Consider the following 18,306-nt stretch of genomic DNA (forward strand, 5'->3'; position numbering starts at 1 on the left):
CATTTCACCTTCCAAGTGCAAACCCATTCAAACTGCAGACACCGTGAGTCTTTCTTCACTCTCCTCCTCTCAGGTCACCCTTACTTTCATTCTGTATCTCTCCTTTTCCTCTATTCTTATTCATATCTTTCATTTCTTCATTTTTATATTGCTTTGGACTCATCTATGTTCTCTATACACAGCAGGAAAAATAACTATATATATTCTCTCTCTCTCTCTCTCTCTCTCTCTCTCTCTCTCTCTCTCATTTATCATGCCTCTCTTACTTCCTCAGCTGTATGGACTCAGTGTGTGTATTAATATGAATGAGGAATAAATAGAGCTGGCTGGTATGAATGAGCAGCAGGTTCTGCTTCTCTCCTCTGCCTTCTTCTCTTTCCTTCTCCCTTTGTTCTGCTCTCTCTCTCTCTCTCTCTCCTTTTTTTTCTTTTTGTCTGTCTATTTGTCTATCTCTCCTTTCTCTCTCTCACTGTCTCTCTGTCTCGATCTCTTCCCCTCTCTCATTTTCCCGTCTCGATCTCTCCCATTTCTTTCTCTCTGTTTCTTATTTCTTTCTCTCTGTCTCTTTTGGCTCTTTCTCTCTCTCTTTGTCTGTGTGTCTCTCTCTCTCTCTCTGCAGTAGTTTAATTGCTGCTGCAGTAATGGAGGCTCTGAGTAACCGTGATAAGACTCACTTTCTCTAAAAAAAACAGGCTTAAATATTTTTCTATTACCATAGCATGGGGTGGGGGGCAGCGAATTGTAAACAGCGCTGATGTTATCTAGAACACTAATACGTTATTGCGGTTATTTAGCCTCCATTAGTCCAGACTCTGGCCTTAGCTGCACTGTTTTGTTTGCTGAGGAGCTTGTTCAGCGACAGCATTAATCACAGACGTTGTTGGTGATTAACACTTCTGATGCCAGACAGTGTTTACTGAGTCTGTACTGTGACTTCTTATAGCGGCCAGTCTGTATGATGAAACAGTGTTTATTGAGTCTGTACTGTGACTTCTTATAGCGGCCAATCTGTACAGCCAGACAGTGTTAGCCGAGTCTGTACGGCCAAACAGTGTTCACTGAGTCTGTACTGTGACTTATAGCGGTCGGTCTGTACAGCCAAACAGTATTCACCGAGTCTGTACTGTGACTTATAGCGGCCGGTCTGTACGGCCAGACAGTGTTTACTGAGTTTGTACTATGACTTCTTATAGCAGCCGGTCTGTACGGCCAGACAGTGTTCACTCAGTCTTTACTGTAACTTATAGCGGCCGGTCTGTACGGCCAGACAGTGTTTACTGAGTTTGTACTATGACTTCTTATAGCAGCCAGTCTGTACGGCCAGACAGTGTTCACTCAGTCTTTACTGTAACTTATAGCGGCCGGTCTGTACGGCCAGACAGTGTTTACTGAGTTTGTACTATGACTTCTTATAGCAGCCGGTCTGTACGGCCAGACAGTGTTCACTCAGTCTTTACTGTAACTTATAGCGGCCGGTCTGTACGGCCAGACAGTGTTCACTGAGTCTGTACTGTGACTTCTTATATTGGCCAATCTGTTTGGTTCACTGAGTCTGCACTATAATTTCATAAATATGGTAAATAAATAAATTAATAAATAAAGTTATGCCAGTAAGGCTAACGGAGTTCAGTTGAATTGAAATGAGGATCAGAGAGAAAGAGGGAGAGAGAGAGAGAACAAACAGTATAAACTGAGGGTTGGCTCCAGACTAAAAGGGCATTGGGGATAGTGTCGAGGACATCTCTCACTAAAGCAGCTTTGAAGGGCGGGGTCCGTCTCTCCACCTCCCCTACCCCTTGCATCCCACCAATTAGCTTCAGTTTTGATGAGATCATTCTTTTACAGGCTTATAAACCCAATGCCCCCGACAGGAAACGTCAGCGACGCTGCAGCTGAATAACATTCCATGGCTCACATTGGTATTTCTCTCAGATACCAGTGAGTCATTCATATCAGACCGGCCCATACATCAGCTGCGTGTTCTCACTGTGCCCCTCAGGGAGCTGTGATGCATGTATAATGTGTATTGTAAGTCATATTATGTATTTATTTAGATGGTCTCATTCACTGTACCAGCATGCGCTTGCACGTTTCAGACACTTGGAGCTCATTATCTCTCAGAGCAGCTGCCTGTTTGGGTCAGCGTTTACCTCTGAAGACCTCCAGTAGGTGAAGATGTAAAGTGATTAGCAGTTATTAGATGAGTAATTGTTATTGATTAGAACCTAAAGTCTATTTTACGTTTGCAACAAAAGTGCTGAAACAATTGATAGATAAGGTGCTAGTCATTTAGTATTTTAATAAGCAGAAGATCACACCGACTGGCACCAGCTAACTTTCATTATTAGCCACATTAATTACTTTAATTTTAATGTATTTCTAGCTGCCATTACTACCTCTTATTCTCATTCTCATTCTTATATTTACATTTCTGACAAACTGCGTTCTTCATAGTACAAACCTAAATGGGTTATTCAAGGGTTCTTTAGTAAAGAAAGTGGTTCTGTTGAGTACCACAAACACTCAAAGAACCCTTTGCATGATTAAATGATTATTATTTATATATATTTATATATATTTTTATTTCTTTGCATCATTAAAGGGTTCTTTAGATTAATGGAGAATGTGCTTTAGATGGTTCTATATCACGCCAAAAAACATTCTTCTATTGTTAAAAATCCCGACATCATAGTAGAAGAATCCTTTTTGGTGCTTTCCCGATGCAAAGAACCCTTCAATCATGCAAAGAGTTCTTTGAGTGTTCATAGTTCTCTGTAGAGCCATTTTTGTTACTGAAGAACCCTAGAAGAACCATCTGTTTTAAATATGTATCTTTGTTACTTGTTTATACTACCCCACAGCCTTGCTACTGAAGTCCCCCAGGGCTCAATTGTTGGTCCACTTCTGTTCTGCTTGTACAGTAGTAGATTTTGTCTTACCACTTCTACACTGATGACATCCAGATGTACCTCTCTTTTCCTATATCCATGTCCTAGATCCCAAAGATCATATTTGACTGTCTTTGTGATATGTCTTTGTGGATGGAGATCGTGACCAGACTGAACTTTTGTATCTACCTGCAGAGCACTCTATTTCACTGGACCTCACTTTCACTATTGTTTCCTTTACCACAGGGCTTAAAATCTTAAAATGTGAAAGATCAATATGTTCCAAGCTTCAAAAAGCTCAGCTCTTCACTACCTCTGTATGTACAGAACTCCTGCATGCCAGCCTAGGTCTTCAGCTTAAGGGTCCTTCCTTATGGTCTACAAATGCCCGTAAGGCTTGGTTCTTGCTGCTATAGTGTCCTTGCCCTTCAGCAGTGGAACGAACTTCTTCCTGAAGTCCGCTCCGCACATCCACTCAGTCCCTTTCTTCATCATCAGACAACGCTCCTCTTCAGGCAACTATTTTTGAATCATTGTGTCATTTCCTCCGTACTTAACCTCTGTATTTTATTGTTTGTTTACTAAAAAGCTGTACACAATTCATCCTCAAGGTCTCCCCTTGCATTTATCTGGAAAATTATTATGGATGTCATCTTCTAGGTCATTGAAGTACCTCTAGGTATGTTGTATCAGTCGGCCTTCCACCGCATCTTTTTGCTGCAGTAACAGTTTCTACTCTTGTGGGAAGGCTTTAGACTAGGAGCATTGCTGTGAAGATTTGATTGATTCAGGTAATGATGTTGAATGGTCAGTTCTGATCACTCCAGCTCATCCCAAAGGTACTAGATGGAGCTCCATCAACAATTCCTGTGCATTAGAAGCCCTATTTGGTTTGTATTGGTTTTACATGAGAAGGTGCGGTAGTGTATTTTACCAGTGTGTTGCAGTAATTTTAGTCCTGGCCGAATGCGCCATGTCAGCCATTTTACAGCTACAAAATAAGTTTTTACATTATTTACATCAAGTAGTCAGTCCCGTCTCTGATATTTATACTGAGATTTCTCATCCTGTGTGAATTGGTCATGAATTACATAATGCAACAGTTAATTCTGGCCACACAATCTGATTTGTTGAGAAGTCTTCCAGCCGTGCTCGTTATTTTGCCATAACAACACGTTTTTTTTTTCTCTACAAAAAGGGTGGAGCTCGTTACTCTGATGTAGCAACAAGCTGCTTGTTAAGGAGCTATAATTTGGGGAAGGAACTGAACATTAAAACATATTAAACGCCGCGTTCACAACCCAGTTTATTCATTTCTTACTGTATTTATTTAACTGTTGTATTAAAGCAGTAGAACACTTGAGATTACAACCAAATCACAGCCGTGACTGCACATGACCCCGAGTGTTCTACTGCTTATTTAGCCCACCTCCTTATGGCTTCAGATGCATATAAATAGTGAAGTCATCCAACATATTTAATTAAAGCTTACATATTTTTTTCTTTCAAATCCCCCCCAAACAACTAGTTTTGTTCAGCCAATCATGTATTTACACAGCAGTCCTGGTGGAGAAGCATCCAATCTGAATAGCACTTAAGAACAAATTCAAATAATTTTAGCCTGGTCTTTAAGATAATGGAAAACACACATTCAGTCAGTTGGGTCCAAACCTTTGGCTACTGTAAGCTTGTGGTTTGTAAATGTTTCTTGGCAGGTGTGCTGATAACCAGCACAGCCTAGTGCTATGTTCACTCTGTCTGGTATGGCCGAAGCTTCAAATGGTTGCTATTTCTGCATATCAGGAGTGCGAGTGGGTAAAAAGAACGTAATGTTTACCTAGAAGTCCGCCATGGGATTCACCCTTGGGGAGTGCAGTGCATGCTTTGAGTCTCCATTACAAGCATGTCTCGAGTGGATTTCACTGAAAACCTCAGATGTACTGAAGATTAGTCAAAGTCAAGATCAACTTTATTGCCATTCCTTCTCACCACAGTTGTGTGTTGAGTGAGGAGTGAAATGACAAACAGTTCCTCTGAGGCAGGGGGCTGCATTTAGCCTGAAACAGCAGCGTACAATAGAACAAACCCACAGTAAATATAACATATAGAGACAATAAACTATACAAACCATTGTACACTAAACTGAGTGCAGCACAGCAAAGACAAGGGCCCAGCGCCATTTCTTATTTTTACCCCCACCCCTTGTTTTTGAGTGTCTCCTTGCCCCTTACAATTGAGTTACAAGGGGTAGTGGTTGAAATCTTCCTCTATGAAATGGGACCCTCAAATAAAGAAGAAAATGACTTCATTAACAGCTACTACCGCCGTTCTATAGGCGACCCTGCCCGTCTGCAGTGACAGCAGAGGTTCAGCTCCTCACTGCTGGCCTTTAGTTACTTTTAGTGCATCATACGCCTTCAAAGAGGGGGCAATTATTTATTATCACCCACCACTAATTCTTTGGTGATACAAAGCTGAAGTCGGCTATTCTCCAGCGTCTTGTTTGAATTTTCCTAAAAACAATGCTGCTAACATTTTGTGTTTCTACATATTTAGAAAGCTGTCTACTACTAACCAGCAAGTGTAGTGCTGCTCACAAAAGCAAGTAAATAAAAACTGCTTTTTATTTTTGACAATTGATCGTTTTGATCTTTGAAATCATGTGATTTAGGGTACTCAGCAACCGCAACCACTGACACCTCCTCAGATATGGCAAGTGATTCTAAACTCTTGAACAGAAGCATACAGTGTTAAGTTATAGTGGGAGCTTGGTTGGAAGCGATTGATGGCGCAGGTGATGTGGTAGCGGGAGCGGGGAAGTGACTGGAGGCCTGTACTGTATGTAAATAGTGTGAGATGGCCAGCAATGTAGCTGAATGAGTGTTTCAGGTAGGAGCCTATGAGAAAGCCAGGGACATTGAAAAAAGGCCAAGAGGAGCTGCTCTTAATGGCAATTAAGAGCCTTTATGAGGTTTACTATTACATAGACCCCAAAGCCCAGTCACTTTCTTTACAATTTCAAGGCTGCTGCCAGTTTGTAGTGAAATATTCTTCAGCTCTCACTGTGATATCAGTGTTTCTCAACCACATACCCCCAGTTTGATCCCAGCTTTAAAGGGGAATTGAATATTTTTTTTTGTTTGTTTTTTTTTTTTCTGTATGATTTTTATTGTTAAGACATAAACAAAGTCAGTCAGAGTGGTTTAGTGTGAAATGGCTCATTGTAGAGAAACTGTCTTTACAACAGTGGTGATAGGAACCAGACGTCACAATGTCTGCAACACAAATATAGCCATTTTATTTACTCTCCAAAACCACCAGTGAAGCTACACGAGTCTTCTGAATGTTTATGTGGAATGATGATGGTAAATCTGGGAAAAAAAGGTTTTATTTGGAGACTTTGTATTATAATGTCCTACATATATCTTCCACCACAAATATGGTTTTTACAACCATAGCATGTGTGACAGCTTACTGTGAAGTATTAAACACCTCGGACGTCTGCTTCCTATCACTGCTGTGAACAGTTCTGAACCGGTACATTTCTCTAAAATGGAGCATCTCACATCAAACCACTCTGAACGACTTTGTTTCCACTTATTGATTTAATTGTGCATGCATTTTTAAAATTGGAATTCCCCTTTAGGCAGTCAGACAAAGCTTTTGAAAGCAGCTGAAACTTTCTACTTGGCCTGTCATTGGCTGTGCTTACATGCAATGATTTTAGCCAGTCTGATTAAATACATTCTGATTACTCAGTACATTCATGCTACTCAACAATCTCTGTTAACATGCGCACTACAAGTGATCAGGTCCAAAATGACGCTCATACGTAGAGGCCACTTAGTGTAGACGTTACCATGACAACAAACATCACGTGAGTCCAGTCAGAGTGAGATGAGCAGCAGTGAGCAATGCTTTTGTTTTTAATTGCTTTAAAATGATGTTGGACTCAGGAAAGTGTCCTTCGCGTGGCCTTATTAAAGAAAGCCGAGAGGAAGACGTCATGAGCTGGACGTCCGTCCCATCGCCATCTTGTAAAGAACAGAGCATAAATTGAATCTCCTCTGCAGACCAGTTTCGCGATGAAAATGCAGAACGTACTTAAACTTTCCGATAGGGAATGTAATCGGATACAGACGTTTACATGGATATTATTCTTCTATTTAACAGACTCATTACAGCATTACCCACCTTGTTCAATCAGATAGAAACTGTATTCTGAATGGCCCTCAATCAGACTAGACTATTCCGGTTGAGATATTAATATGGGCGTGTTCTATTCCAAGTGAGCTATTAGTCGGATTATTAACAGTTTGAGGCTGCACGTCAATGTTGCTGTTCAGATCTCTGAAAAACCTCCATTTAAAAAACACAGTTTAATGTCCTCACTACATTTATGCTGATGTCAGCTGCTTGACCTTTTGTTGAATTGAGCTTTTAGTGCCTCAGGAAGCCTGGAGCTCTCCGCACACACCATCCTAAGAAGGACGCGTGTAATACAGGGCATAATTAAAAACTATGGGAAATAAGCATCTTGTACAGCGTGCGTAATATTACAATAACAGTAATAGTCTTGGTCCTTAGCAGCAAATATTATTGTCAGGAGTAGAGACATTGTGTACAGAAGAAAGTGTTCTGGCATGTGAAGTGAAATGTAATGCGTCTCCTGTGAAGTGACTGGGTGCAGTAAACAAGAAGTGTGTTATGACCTATTTAAGGCATTTATTAAGATGATAATATATACAAATTCGCCATTAATAGGGTACTTTCTTTTGGGAGGTGTCTGTTCCGAACCTTAACCCCTAAATTTACATTTATGAAAATAATACATTAAAAAAAAAAGCTTTTTGATTTATTTTAAAGTGAGTTCAGTTTTTAAATCACATTTTCATCACATCACAAAGACGGAGAAGGAGCCTTATTTTAGCCACGCCCCTGTATTTTAGAGCAGGAAGTGTGACTGCATCCCTGTCCCTCATGGCCACAAAATCAGTGTGGAACATTTGGAATTTTCACTACTGAAATTTTTTTTTCAACCAATTAAAATTCCATCCATCCATCCATCCATCCATTTTCTAAGCCGCTTCTCCTTCAGGGTCGCGGGGGGGTGCTGGAGCCTATCCCAGCAGTCTTCGGGCGGAAGGCAGGATACACCCTGGACAGGTCGCCAGTCCATCGCAGGGCAGACAGACAGACACAGACAGTCACTCACACCTAGGGGCAATTTAGCATGTCCAATTGGCCTGACTGCATGTCTTTGGACTGTGGGAGGAAACCGGAGAACCCGGAGGAAACCCACGCAGACACGGGGAGAACATGCAAACTCCACACAGAGGGGACCCTGATCACCCGGCCGGGGAATCGAACCCAGGCCCTCCTCGCTGTGAGGTGACAGCGCTACCCACCACGCCACCGTGCCGCCCTTTAATAAAATTATTATGATTTTTTTTTTTTGAGTGAACAGCTGTTCAAGGCTGAGTTTGCTGGTCGTGTACTGGCTAGACTTTTTGAGTTCTGCTCAAAATGAGCTAAAATTGTCTGATTGTTTTGGTGATATTTTGGTAAAATGGAATGGTCAATCGTTTATTTGAACGAAACCCACGTTATTAAGATGTAGTGTCACTCAGATCAAAAGGGTTTTAGTGTGAAGTTCAAGTCAGAAGTCCAGAACGTATTTTGAACTCTGTAGAAAAATCCATTCAGCATTTTTCCTTTTACCTCCGAGTAGTCTTATCCTCCTCAATACGTAAATCAAGTTTATTGATGCCTTCACAGACCAGCTGGACGCTCAATTTCCCCTGTTATGTCCAGTCTCAGAGCTATTTTTAGATATTGCTACTTCAGCAGCTCTTCAAGGAGCACATCAGCAATGCAGTCTCGCTTTTCAGTGCAGTTTCATTCTGTGTTTTTGATACTTATTGAAACTCTTTGTACTTTAGTGCTTAGAGATTCTCTTTCTGCATCTAGAAATGCCATTTTTAGAAAAGAGTGTGTGAGTGACTGTCTGTGTCTGCCTGTCTGCCCTGCGATGGACTGGCGACCTGTCCAGGGTGTGTCCTGCCTTCCACCCGAAGACTGCGACCCTGACGGAGAAGCAGCTTAGAAAATGGATGGATGGATGGATGGATTTTGGATTCTGGATTTGTGTGGACAGGAAACCAAAATGCAGAGGAACAAAGATGTTTTTAAATCAGATGAGACCCCAAAACACTGAGACTGAGTGTATCAGAGTTTTTATTTGTAAAGTGTGTGTGTGTGTGTGTGTGTGTGTGTGTGTGTGTGTGTGTGTGTAATGGTGAGTCGCAGTGAGAGCTGCACTCAGAAACACAGTCAAATGAAGCTTTTATTTGCTCTGTTCAGACGTCCTCCATTACTGTGATTTTTAGGGTCACACACACACACACACCCTTCCAACCTCCCCCATTGAATGTGTGTGTGATGTGTACAGGAAGAGCCGTAATGAGTGGAGCTTTTAGATTGTGTGAGCTTCAATTTGGCCTCCAGCTTTCAACTGAAGGTGCTCAGCCTCAGAGAGGAATATAACAGTAATATAAATAAATAAAAACAAATAAATAATAAAAAAAGCTCCTTAGTTACGGCCTGTTTTGTGGCTTGTGGCATGTGTTTGTGTACTGCGCACTTGTGTGTGTGTGTGTGTGTATGTAGCTGGCTTTTGTCTACAGCGTGTTGACTTTTTTTCTTTAACATCTGTATAGGATATTGAAGAGTTCCAGCGTTTGCTGTATTTGCAGTGCATTGAGTCTTTCCATAGCACTGGACAGTGGAGCTTCTGGAACAACTGTACCCTTATCTTTATTAGGAAGGGGGGGGGGGACCTAAAGCCTTTGCTTTACCATTTTTAATTCACAATTAAAGATGCTTTCAGCAGAGGTACAGTCTATGTTATTGGAAGGTATTTGGCATACGTCTACTAGGAAAATCCTAGAATTGATGTATATCCAATAAGAAACCACGGGAATGTGCATATACTCACTAGGAAACCACTAGAACTTATATATACCCACTAAGAAACTAGAAAAGATATCTCACCCTTTGTTATAAGATTTGATTCCAAAGTTATGAAGGTGAATTAAATTGAGTTTGTTTTGGCAAACAGTCATTACTGCCAATGATTCTTTTGACCTTAAACAGTTTCAGTGTCTTGCAGTCAAAGCGAAGGTTACTAGTAACTGTCAAACATGTGAAGCAGTGTTTTATTGTCAGTAACATCATGGCTGTGAATACAGAAGACATAATACCGCACAGGAACTCACAGCTGAGGACTGAGAAGCATTGACTGGTTCAGAATTTGATGCAGCTCTCTGTTATAATGTTTTTCAGAATCTGAGCGAACAAGCAGCAGGTCAAATATTATTTTACAGAAGATGTCGTATGTGTCCGTTTTGTGATTTTATGTGGGCTGAACTACAAACTCACTAATGGTCAGTTGCCCTGTGAAGATTTTGCCGTTGGAAGTATCAGTATTGACCAAAGATCAAATCCAGTTTCGATGCTGTTTCAGTTGTTCTTGTTATATGCACTGTGTCTGGCTGTGAGTCATACCTGTGTTCAGTGGTGGTGGTAGAGAGGTGAGCAGGCAGGCAGGCAGGCATTACACAGTGGTTTAATCAAAATTGCCTAAAGTTTCAAAGTAATGAAAAAGGTGGGTTTCTAAAGTGCAGATTCCAAAATGACAAGTGGAGGTGAGTTTGTAGAAGGTTAAGCATAAGTGGCAAAAAAAAAAACTGTCTGTTCCCTCCGTCTTCCATGTCTAAGCTATGACCTGTGCCTAAGGAAGACACCATCTTAACTGGTGGTGTATCATGTGGCAAGTGTCAAAATAAGAGTCTGAAGTGAAAGACCATTAAATCTAAATCTAAATAAGCATGTCTCAAGGAAAATAAACTTAAATTCATTTTTTTCAGCTCCCTTTTCTTCTCTTACTTTTTTTGGCTGGCTTAACCATGTTTTGATAAAGATCTGCTCAGATCAGATTTTTTTGCTCAAATCTGATCTCTCTGACTCGATGGGTCACCCTCATTTAGGTAAGTGATTCATATCTGTCAATTAATATGAACAAACCGTCATCCTGAAATGACCATCATGAGCTCATCCTACTCAGTAACATCACGTGAGTGAATCACGGCTTTAACTTCTGTTTAGCGCTGCTGCCATGGTAACGCTGAATGATGGCACACGTGCAGTGAAAAAAAAAAAGCATATGAATTCCAATCTGAGCATCACATTGAGGTTGCATGGCCACGAATTGGATACGTGTCCGATTTAGGACCACATAGGCTACGTTCATGTTACCAGCTTGAAGTGGGACAAATCAGATTTTTTTTGCCCTAATGTGACTTGGATCTGGTGTTTTCAAGGCTGTGAAAATCTGATCTTTTTCAAAATACGACCAGAGCCACTTTCATACGTGGTCCTAGATCGGATATGTATCCGATTCGTGGCCATGCGACCTAAATTTGACCCTCTGATCGGAATTCATGTGCTTTTCTTCCACTGCACGTGCGCCATCATTCAGCGTTACCATGGCAGCAGCCCCAAACAGAAGTTAAAGCCTGTAAACAGTGGAAAAGCAGCTCATCTCACCTTTATCTTCTTCATCTTGCTCTAATATTGAAGCTGAGAGCTGATCAGAGTTAATGATCTCAGCGAAGCTCGTTCTGCTCGTTAGTTTGTACTGATGCTGCAGTGATTGATTCACGTGACGTTACTGAGTAGGATGAGCTCAGGATGGTCATTTCAGGAGGCCGGTTCGTTCACATTAATGACCGATTTGAATCGAGTGTGAACCATCGAGTCAGAGATCGGATTTGAGCAAAAATCAGATTCAAGCAACAAGGCTTGTACCATGAACATAGGCAAAGGGGCTCAGGTCTGCTTTGAAACGATCAGATTCCACACAGCCCCGAAAACATCAGATCTGAGTCCGATTAAGGCAGTCGGATTCGTGCCACTTCAACCTGATAATGTGAACGCAGCCTATGCTTTAGGAACTGTGGGTCTGGGCTGATTTGCTGTATAAAAAAAATGAAAGCCATTTGTGAAAATTGACACTATTGCACACTATGGCTCCTCTAGTGGCACCGGGTCTTCTGAATTAAGAGATCACTAGAAAACCAAAACCAGCTGCAAGCTAACACTGCTGCAGTCTGAACTGACAATTATAAGACAAAAAATTGCCAGACATAAACCAATATGCTTTGTCAAATACGATGGTTAAGATTTACGCTGCCTTTTGAGCAGCTGGTGTTGATCTACAATGATCACCCATAACATTAAAATCATCTACACTCATTGTCCATTTTATCAGCTCCACTGACCATATAGGAGCTCTTTGTAGTTCTACAGTTACAGACTGTAGTCCATCAGTTTCTCTGATACTTTATTGTTACCCTTTTCTTCTGTGGACCCTCACAGAGCAGGTACTATTTGGGTGGTGGATCATTCTCAGCACTACAGTAACACTGATGTGGTGGTGGTGGTGTGTTAGTGTGTGTTGTGCTGGTCCGAGTGGATCAGACACAGCAGTGTTGCTGGAGTTCCTAAACACTGTGTCCACTCACTGTCCACTCTATTAGACACTCCTACCTTGTCAGTCCACCTTGTAGGTGTAAAGTCAGAGACGACAGCTCATCTGCTGCTGCGCAGGTTGTGTTGGTCATCCTCTAGTCCTTCATCAGTGGTCACAGGACGCTGCCCACAGGACGCTGTCGGCTGGAAGTTTCTGGTTGGTGGACTATTCTCAGTCCAGCAGCGACATTGAGGTGTTTAAAACCTCCTTACTTGTAGGATGCATTTGGCGTTGATTATGCTGACTACAGAATGCAGACACAACTTCAGAGGATTATTATCCGGAGACATTGACATTTGTAGACTGTCTATTACGCAGTGATGTCAGAAGTAACTGTGGTGTAACTGCTCTGTCTAAAGATGCTTCTGTAAGGAAAATAATTATTTTGTCTGATATTGAAAGAGAGTGTTATTAAATAGAAGAAAACTCCCTGGGACCTCAGACCTCGACAAAAATCAGGCACCTGTGATGACCTCTACTAAGTGTGTGTGTGTGTGTGTGTGTGTGTACATGTCTACCTGTGAGTAATTGTAAGCGTGTATAGAGCCTTGTCCTGTATATCATAAAGAGATAACGCCACACACTCTAATTGAACACTCCACACCCAATTGCCGTGTGCTTTATTTACGGTTTGTTTATAGCACATCATTTTTCACCCCACAGCAGGTTATGGATTTTTCTATTTCAGGAAGCGATAGACAGATAGATAGAGAGGTGGTGAGAGAGAGAGAGAAGGAGGGAGAGAGAATAAAAGAGGAGAAGAGTGGAGTAATGGTGTAATGGATCGTCTCGTCTGTTCTGCTTCTCTCAGCCGGGACCGTGAAGAGTTATGTGTGTTTATAATAGCCTCCAATTCACTTCTGATGATTCAGATCTCTCTCTCTCTCCCTCTCTCTCCCTCTCTCTTTCTCTCTCTCTCTCCCTCTCTCTTTCTCTCTCTCTCTCACCCAGCATTAACAAAACATGCTCCACTACATCCTCTCTGTGTTTGAGTCAACCACCAGGTGAGAGTTAACCTAGCACTCATAACGGACGTATCAAGCTGGCTTGTCTGTCTAGCTGTCGCCTGTCCATCCATCTGTCCATCCATTTACAAACACTGGCAGTGAAATGGGTCATACTGATGAGCTCAGAGACTTGTCATAGGATGCCACCCTTGCTACAAGTCAGTGTGTGAAATTTCTGTCCTGCTAGATCTGCCCCTGTCAACTGTAAGTGCTATCACGTGAAGTGGAAGCATCTAAAAGAAAATACAGCTCAGCAATGAGCGGTAGACCATGCAGTCCTAAAGAGTGGGGCTGCTGAGCGCTGTTGGAGCTTCACAAAATGGGTTTCCATGGTTGTGCAGCTACACACAAGATCAAATGATGCACTATGCGATCAAAATGTAGAATGCCAAGAGTCGGATGCAGTGGTGCAAAGCCGCCACCCCAGGACTCTGGAGCAGTGGAAATGTATTCTGTGAAGTGATGAATCACCCTCTCTATCTGACAGTCTGATGGACGAGTCTGGGTTTGGTGAATGCCAGGAGAACGTTACCTGCCTGACTGCACAGTGCCAGCCGTAAAAGTTTGGTGGAGGAGGGATAATGTAATGGGGTTGTTTTTCAGGGGTTGGTCTAGAACCCTTAGTTCCAATGAAGGGAAATCTTAATGCTTCAGCACCAAGACATTTTGGACAATTGCATGCTTTCAACTTTGAGAGATAAGTTTGGGGAAGAACCTTTCCTGTTCCAGCACGACTGAGCCCCCGTGCACAAAGCACGCTCCATAAAGTCACGACTGGGTGAGTTTAGTGTGGACAAACTTGACTGACCCTCACAGTCCTGGCCTCAACCCCATCCAGCACTTTTAGGATGAACTAGAACAGAGATTGCGCACCAGACCCTCTCATCCAACATCAGTGTCTGACCTCACAGTTGCTCTTCTGGATGAATTTGTAAAAATTCCCACAGACACTCTCCACAATCTTGTAGAAAGCTTCCCAGAAGAAACGAAGCTATTAGAGCTGCAAAGGGGGACCAACTCCATATTATTGTCTATGGATTTAGAATGAGATTCATAAAAGCTCCTGTAGGTGTAGCGTGTAGGTGTCTAATCAACGACTTTTAAGCTGTTTTATTATATATCTCTTTTTTTATGTTTACCGGGTACAAACATACAAACATGTTTAATATTTTAAGCTCTGTATCTAACTGTACACCAGCAAGGTGGAGCTATGAGGAAGAGTACTCCTGCAATGCCGTGCATCAAACAAATTGGCAACTGTTTATACACGGCTGCCCTGTGCCTTCTGCCGGCGTTGATAAATGACCCACTGAGCGACTCTGTTCTGTTTATGGTGAGCTATAATTTGTTTTTACTGGATTTGTTTACTGGGTTATTTTGGTAAATTGTTGGCTTTCAGATGGTATGTGCCCTCACTTAGCTGATCAGGTTGAATTAATGCAACAGATAAGCTAGGGTCACTTTTTCGGACACGACCAGACGTGTTACAGAGTGTATATGGGTGTGATGATTAATGGACCTGGCTGCTGTGTGAGTGTAAAGCTATGGAGCTGCGTCCCCTGAGCTTTTTTTTAACTGAATGAAAGTATGAATGGGGTTTTTTAATCTTCTGCTGCAGCCCACAGCCCTCTGCTCATTTCCTCTCCCTCTGCGCTGTGTGATTTCAGCGTGACGTGTGTAGTTGTGTTTGCGTAGCCCTTAGCTACTCCTCCCTTTAACGCAAACAGGCTCTCACAGATATCACATTCTGAACCCGGAGACCCGCCGTCGTTTGCGCACGTGTGTCCTGAATATGCAAATGCCGTTCTATCAGCAGTAGAAGTCTCAGGGTGTTTGATGCTGAGGCTCTGACGCAGAGCCATCGCGGACGTCAGGCGCTTAAAGTGCACGTGTAGCCTGCTCCAGTCTTCTGAAATGTGCCTGCAAACTAAATATCACGTTTTTCAGTGTTTATTCTGACCACCTTTACCTTCATTCCAGCTTCCGCTCTTTTCAGGTGACTCACTTTGGTTTCTCTAATAAACCTGCAGGGATATTTTCCACACCTCCAAAGTTCAGTCTTAGAAGCTGGTTGATTTTCTGAAGTAATCAAACCCATTCAGTGGTGTTGAGGTCTGGACTCTGCGGTGGTCAGCCCATTCTTCAGCTTCTTTGTTTGATGCGTCTGTCTCCTTTTCTCAGTGAGGTTCTTCTTGAACAGCTACACGTCCTTTAAGGCCCACAGCACTGAGTGGTCTTCTCACAGTGGAAGGATGGACAGAAACACCTGTGGATGTTTTCAGATCTGAAGCAGCTTGATTTTCTCCTCTCGCTCAGAGATGAAGCTTTAAGTGCTGATGGGGGCAGTGTTGGTGTCGACCAGTTCTTCCAGGTGGTTGTTAGGAGGCACATTTTCTTAGTTTTAGTCATTTTTTGAACTCCAGTTTTGGACTCCAGGTTTGGCTCGTGTTTTTTCCTCCTCTTATTTTCCTTTGACTTTCCACTTCCTGCTGCAGTTGTATTGGATCCAATTATTTGAATTAATCTATATCAAATCCTCCTCAGAAACATCCCCTGAAAAAGTAATAGCTCATATATTTATTTATTAAATATATTTATTTATATTCATTTATTTAAAAAATGAATAAAATAGTAATAATAATAATCACAATAAGCAATACGTCCACTAAAAATGTAGTTTGTTTACAGGATGCTGTGGATGCCAAGCAACACCACAGTTAAGGATTACTCCAACAACTTAACCTCTTTCTTCAGACCCCCTAGTGGCCATTCTGCATAAAGAGTAGAAAATTAATAAGATGAAATATAATCTTGTTATAATTTTATCAGATTTACAAGGACACCTTTATCTCTCTGTGTTGAGCTGCTAGTAAGCAACAAGAGCTGAATCAAAGGGTGAGGACCCCTGCTGTGAAAGTGATTCATACCTCTTCACAACGACCACCATGCCAAAATAAGACAGCACAGCTCCAGCTTTGTTCATATCAAACAATCATGTACGACTGTACTGGAATGAGTTTCGGTTGTATAGGGAGGGGTTTCTGTTGTATTGGGAGGGATTTTGGTTGTACTGGGAGGGGTTTTGGTTGTACTGGGAGGGGTTTTGGTTGTACTGGGAGGGGTTTTTGGTTGTACTGTGAGGGGTTTCGGTTATTCTGGATGGGGTTTGGGATGTGTCTTAGCTACTCGGCTGCGTTTACACTTGCTTTTTATGTGGCTTTGCCTCATCCAGATATAGTCCTGATGCTCAAGATGCATGAATTGACCAGGTGTGAACAGGGTCTGTGTGTTTTCTAATGTGAATTATTGTTGTTTCAGATGGCATCAGCGTGACTGGATTACCCATCTCCAGCCCTCTGAGGCAGGTGCTGAAACCCCGCCCTGAAAATAAACAAGTCAACGCAGACACCAGCAAGAGTGAATACAATCATGTGAAGGTAGGAATAATCCCATTTTGCAGTATTTACAATGGTAGAAACACCAGCAGTAATTTATGACCAGTAAATTAAACCTCTGACTCCAAATACCATATATTTGGAGTCTCAAATTTAAAAACATGAAGTGGAAAAGTTTATTACCTAAATGTAATGATACTTTCCATGTGATGCAACTTGATCTTTTGCTTTAAACAAATAAGCTGAAGATAGCCCATAAACTAAAGACAGCAGGTATTAGGGACAGCGGGGGGTGCCTTAGTTTCTGATTCCGAATATGATTTTCTTTCAATAGGGAAACCATAAAGCCTGAAATAAAATTGTCAGCTTTCCATATGGCATAACAGCCCCAAAGTAAAATTTCAGGCATTTTGTACGTCACGAGCCCCTGGAGTCATTCTCTACTGTTCATATTACCTGATGGACTATAATTACCATAAACACAAGAACTTAACCTCCATCACGGCTCTCATGAGTGTTCTTGATGGGACGGCTTGGGCTGTGGGGAAGTATTTAATATTGCAGACACCATAAGAATGATTATAAATAATAATTTGTTTAGTAAATGGCACAGCTTGTTGTCTTTTACACAAATACAACATGGGGTGTTCCTGATTGAAATCACCTTAAAAAAAGCACTAAATATCTTTTATTGTGTGAGTTTAATAGATCTGCCATACACAGGAAAGGACAGAATGAAAACATGTCTTGAATGTCTATCATCGTTAAGAAATGTTTCAGAATTGAAGTAGTGAATTCTTAGCTAGCAGTTAACACCACTTGCCTGATTTGAGGGATGGACTGTCTAGGTCGATGTAAATTTTGGTCATCACAACCAACCTGACACTTTTATGTTTTTTCAAAGTAAAACTTTCTCAGTGTCAGACATCTTTGTGGAACTCAAGCCGTCTGGTGTTAAAAATAACTGTATGAATAGCGTCTTGAGATCGGCCTGTATTGTCCTCTGAGTGTGAAGAATCAGAAGTGTTTGTTTTCTGGCTGTACATGAGATGAATAGTCTGACACTGCAGCACCAATAGGCACATTTCCACTGAGGTTCTGGAAGCATCAGAGAAACTAAAGAGTTTACATTTTTCATTTATACTTCCTTTAGCAGACACTATTATCCAGCTGCTGTCTTATGTGCAAACAAAGACAAGGAAACCCAGAACATCTGCAAGAATTTATGGCCTAAAAGACACATACAGCACCGAAAGGTTGCTTGTAACCCCTTTTGGTGCTGTATAGAACCCTTTTCAAAAAGGGGCTCGATAGAACCATTTACAGCACATTCTCCATTAATCTAAAGAACCTTTTAATGATGCACAGAACTCTTTATTCATGCCCAGGGTTCTGGGAGTGTTCATGGTTTTATATAGAAACAT

At 41.7% G+C, this 18,306-nt stretch overlaps 1 protein-coding gene across 4 annotated transcripts in view; it reads left to right on the forward strand.

Annotated features, from left to right (window-relative positions):
- Nucleotides 1–18,306, forward strand: part of trappc9 (trafficking protein particle complex 9) — a 383,326-nt gene that overhangs the window by 187,311 nt on the left and 177,709 nt on the right. For all 4 annotated transcript variants that reach the window (XM_017715936.2, XM_017715935.2, XM_037542854.1 and 1 more), the window contains one exon: nt 16,806–16,924. In XM_017715936.2, coding sequence (XP_017571425.1) covers nt 16,806–16,924 — 119 coding nt within the window. The remainder of the gene's footprint in view (nt 1–16,805; nt 16,925–18,306) is intronic.

Source organism: Pygocentrus nattereri, chromosome 11 (assembly GCF_015220715.1).
Source record: "Pygocentrus nattereri isolate fPygNat1 chromosome 11, fPygNat1.pri, whole genome shotgun sequence".
NCBI classification, from domain to species: domain Eukaryota; kingdom Metazoa; phylum Chordata; class Actinopteri; order Characiformes; family Serrasalmidae; genus Pygocentrus; species Pygocentrus nattereri.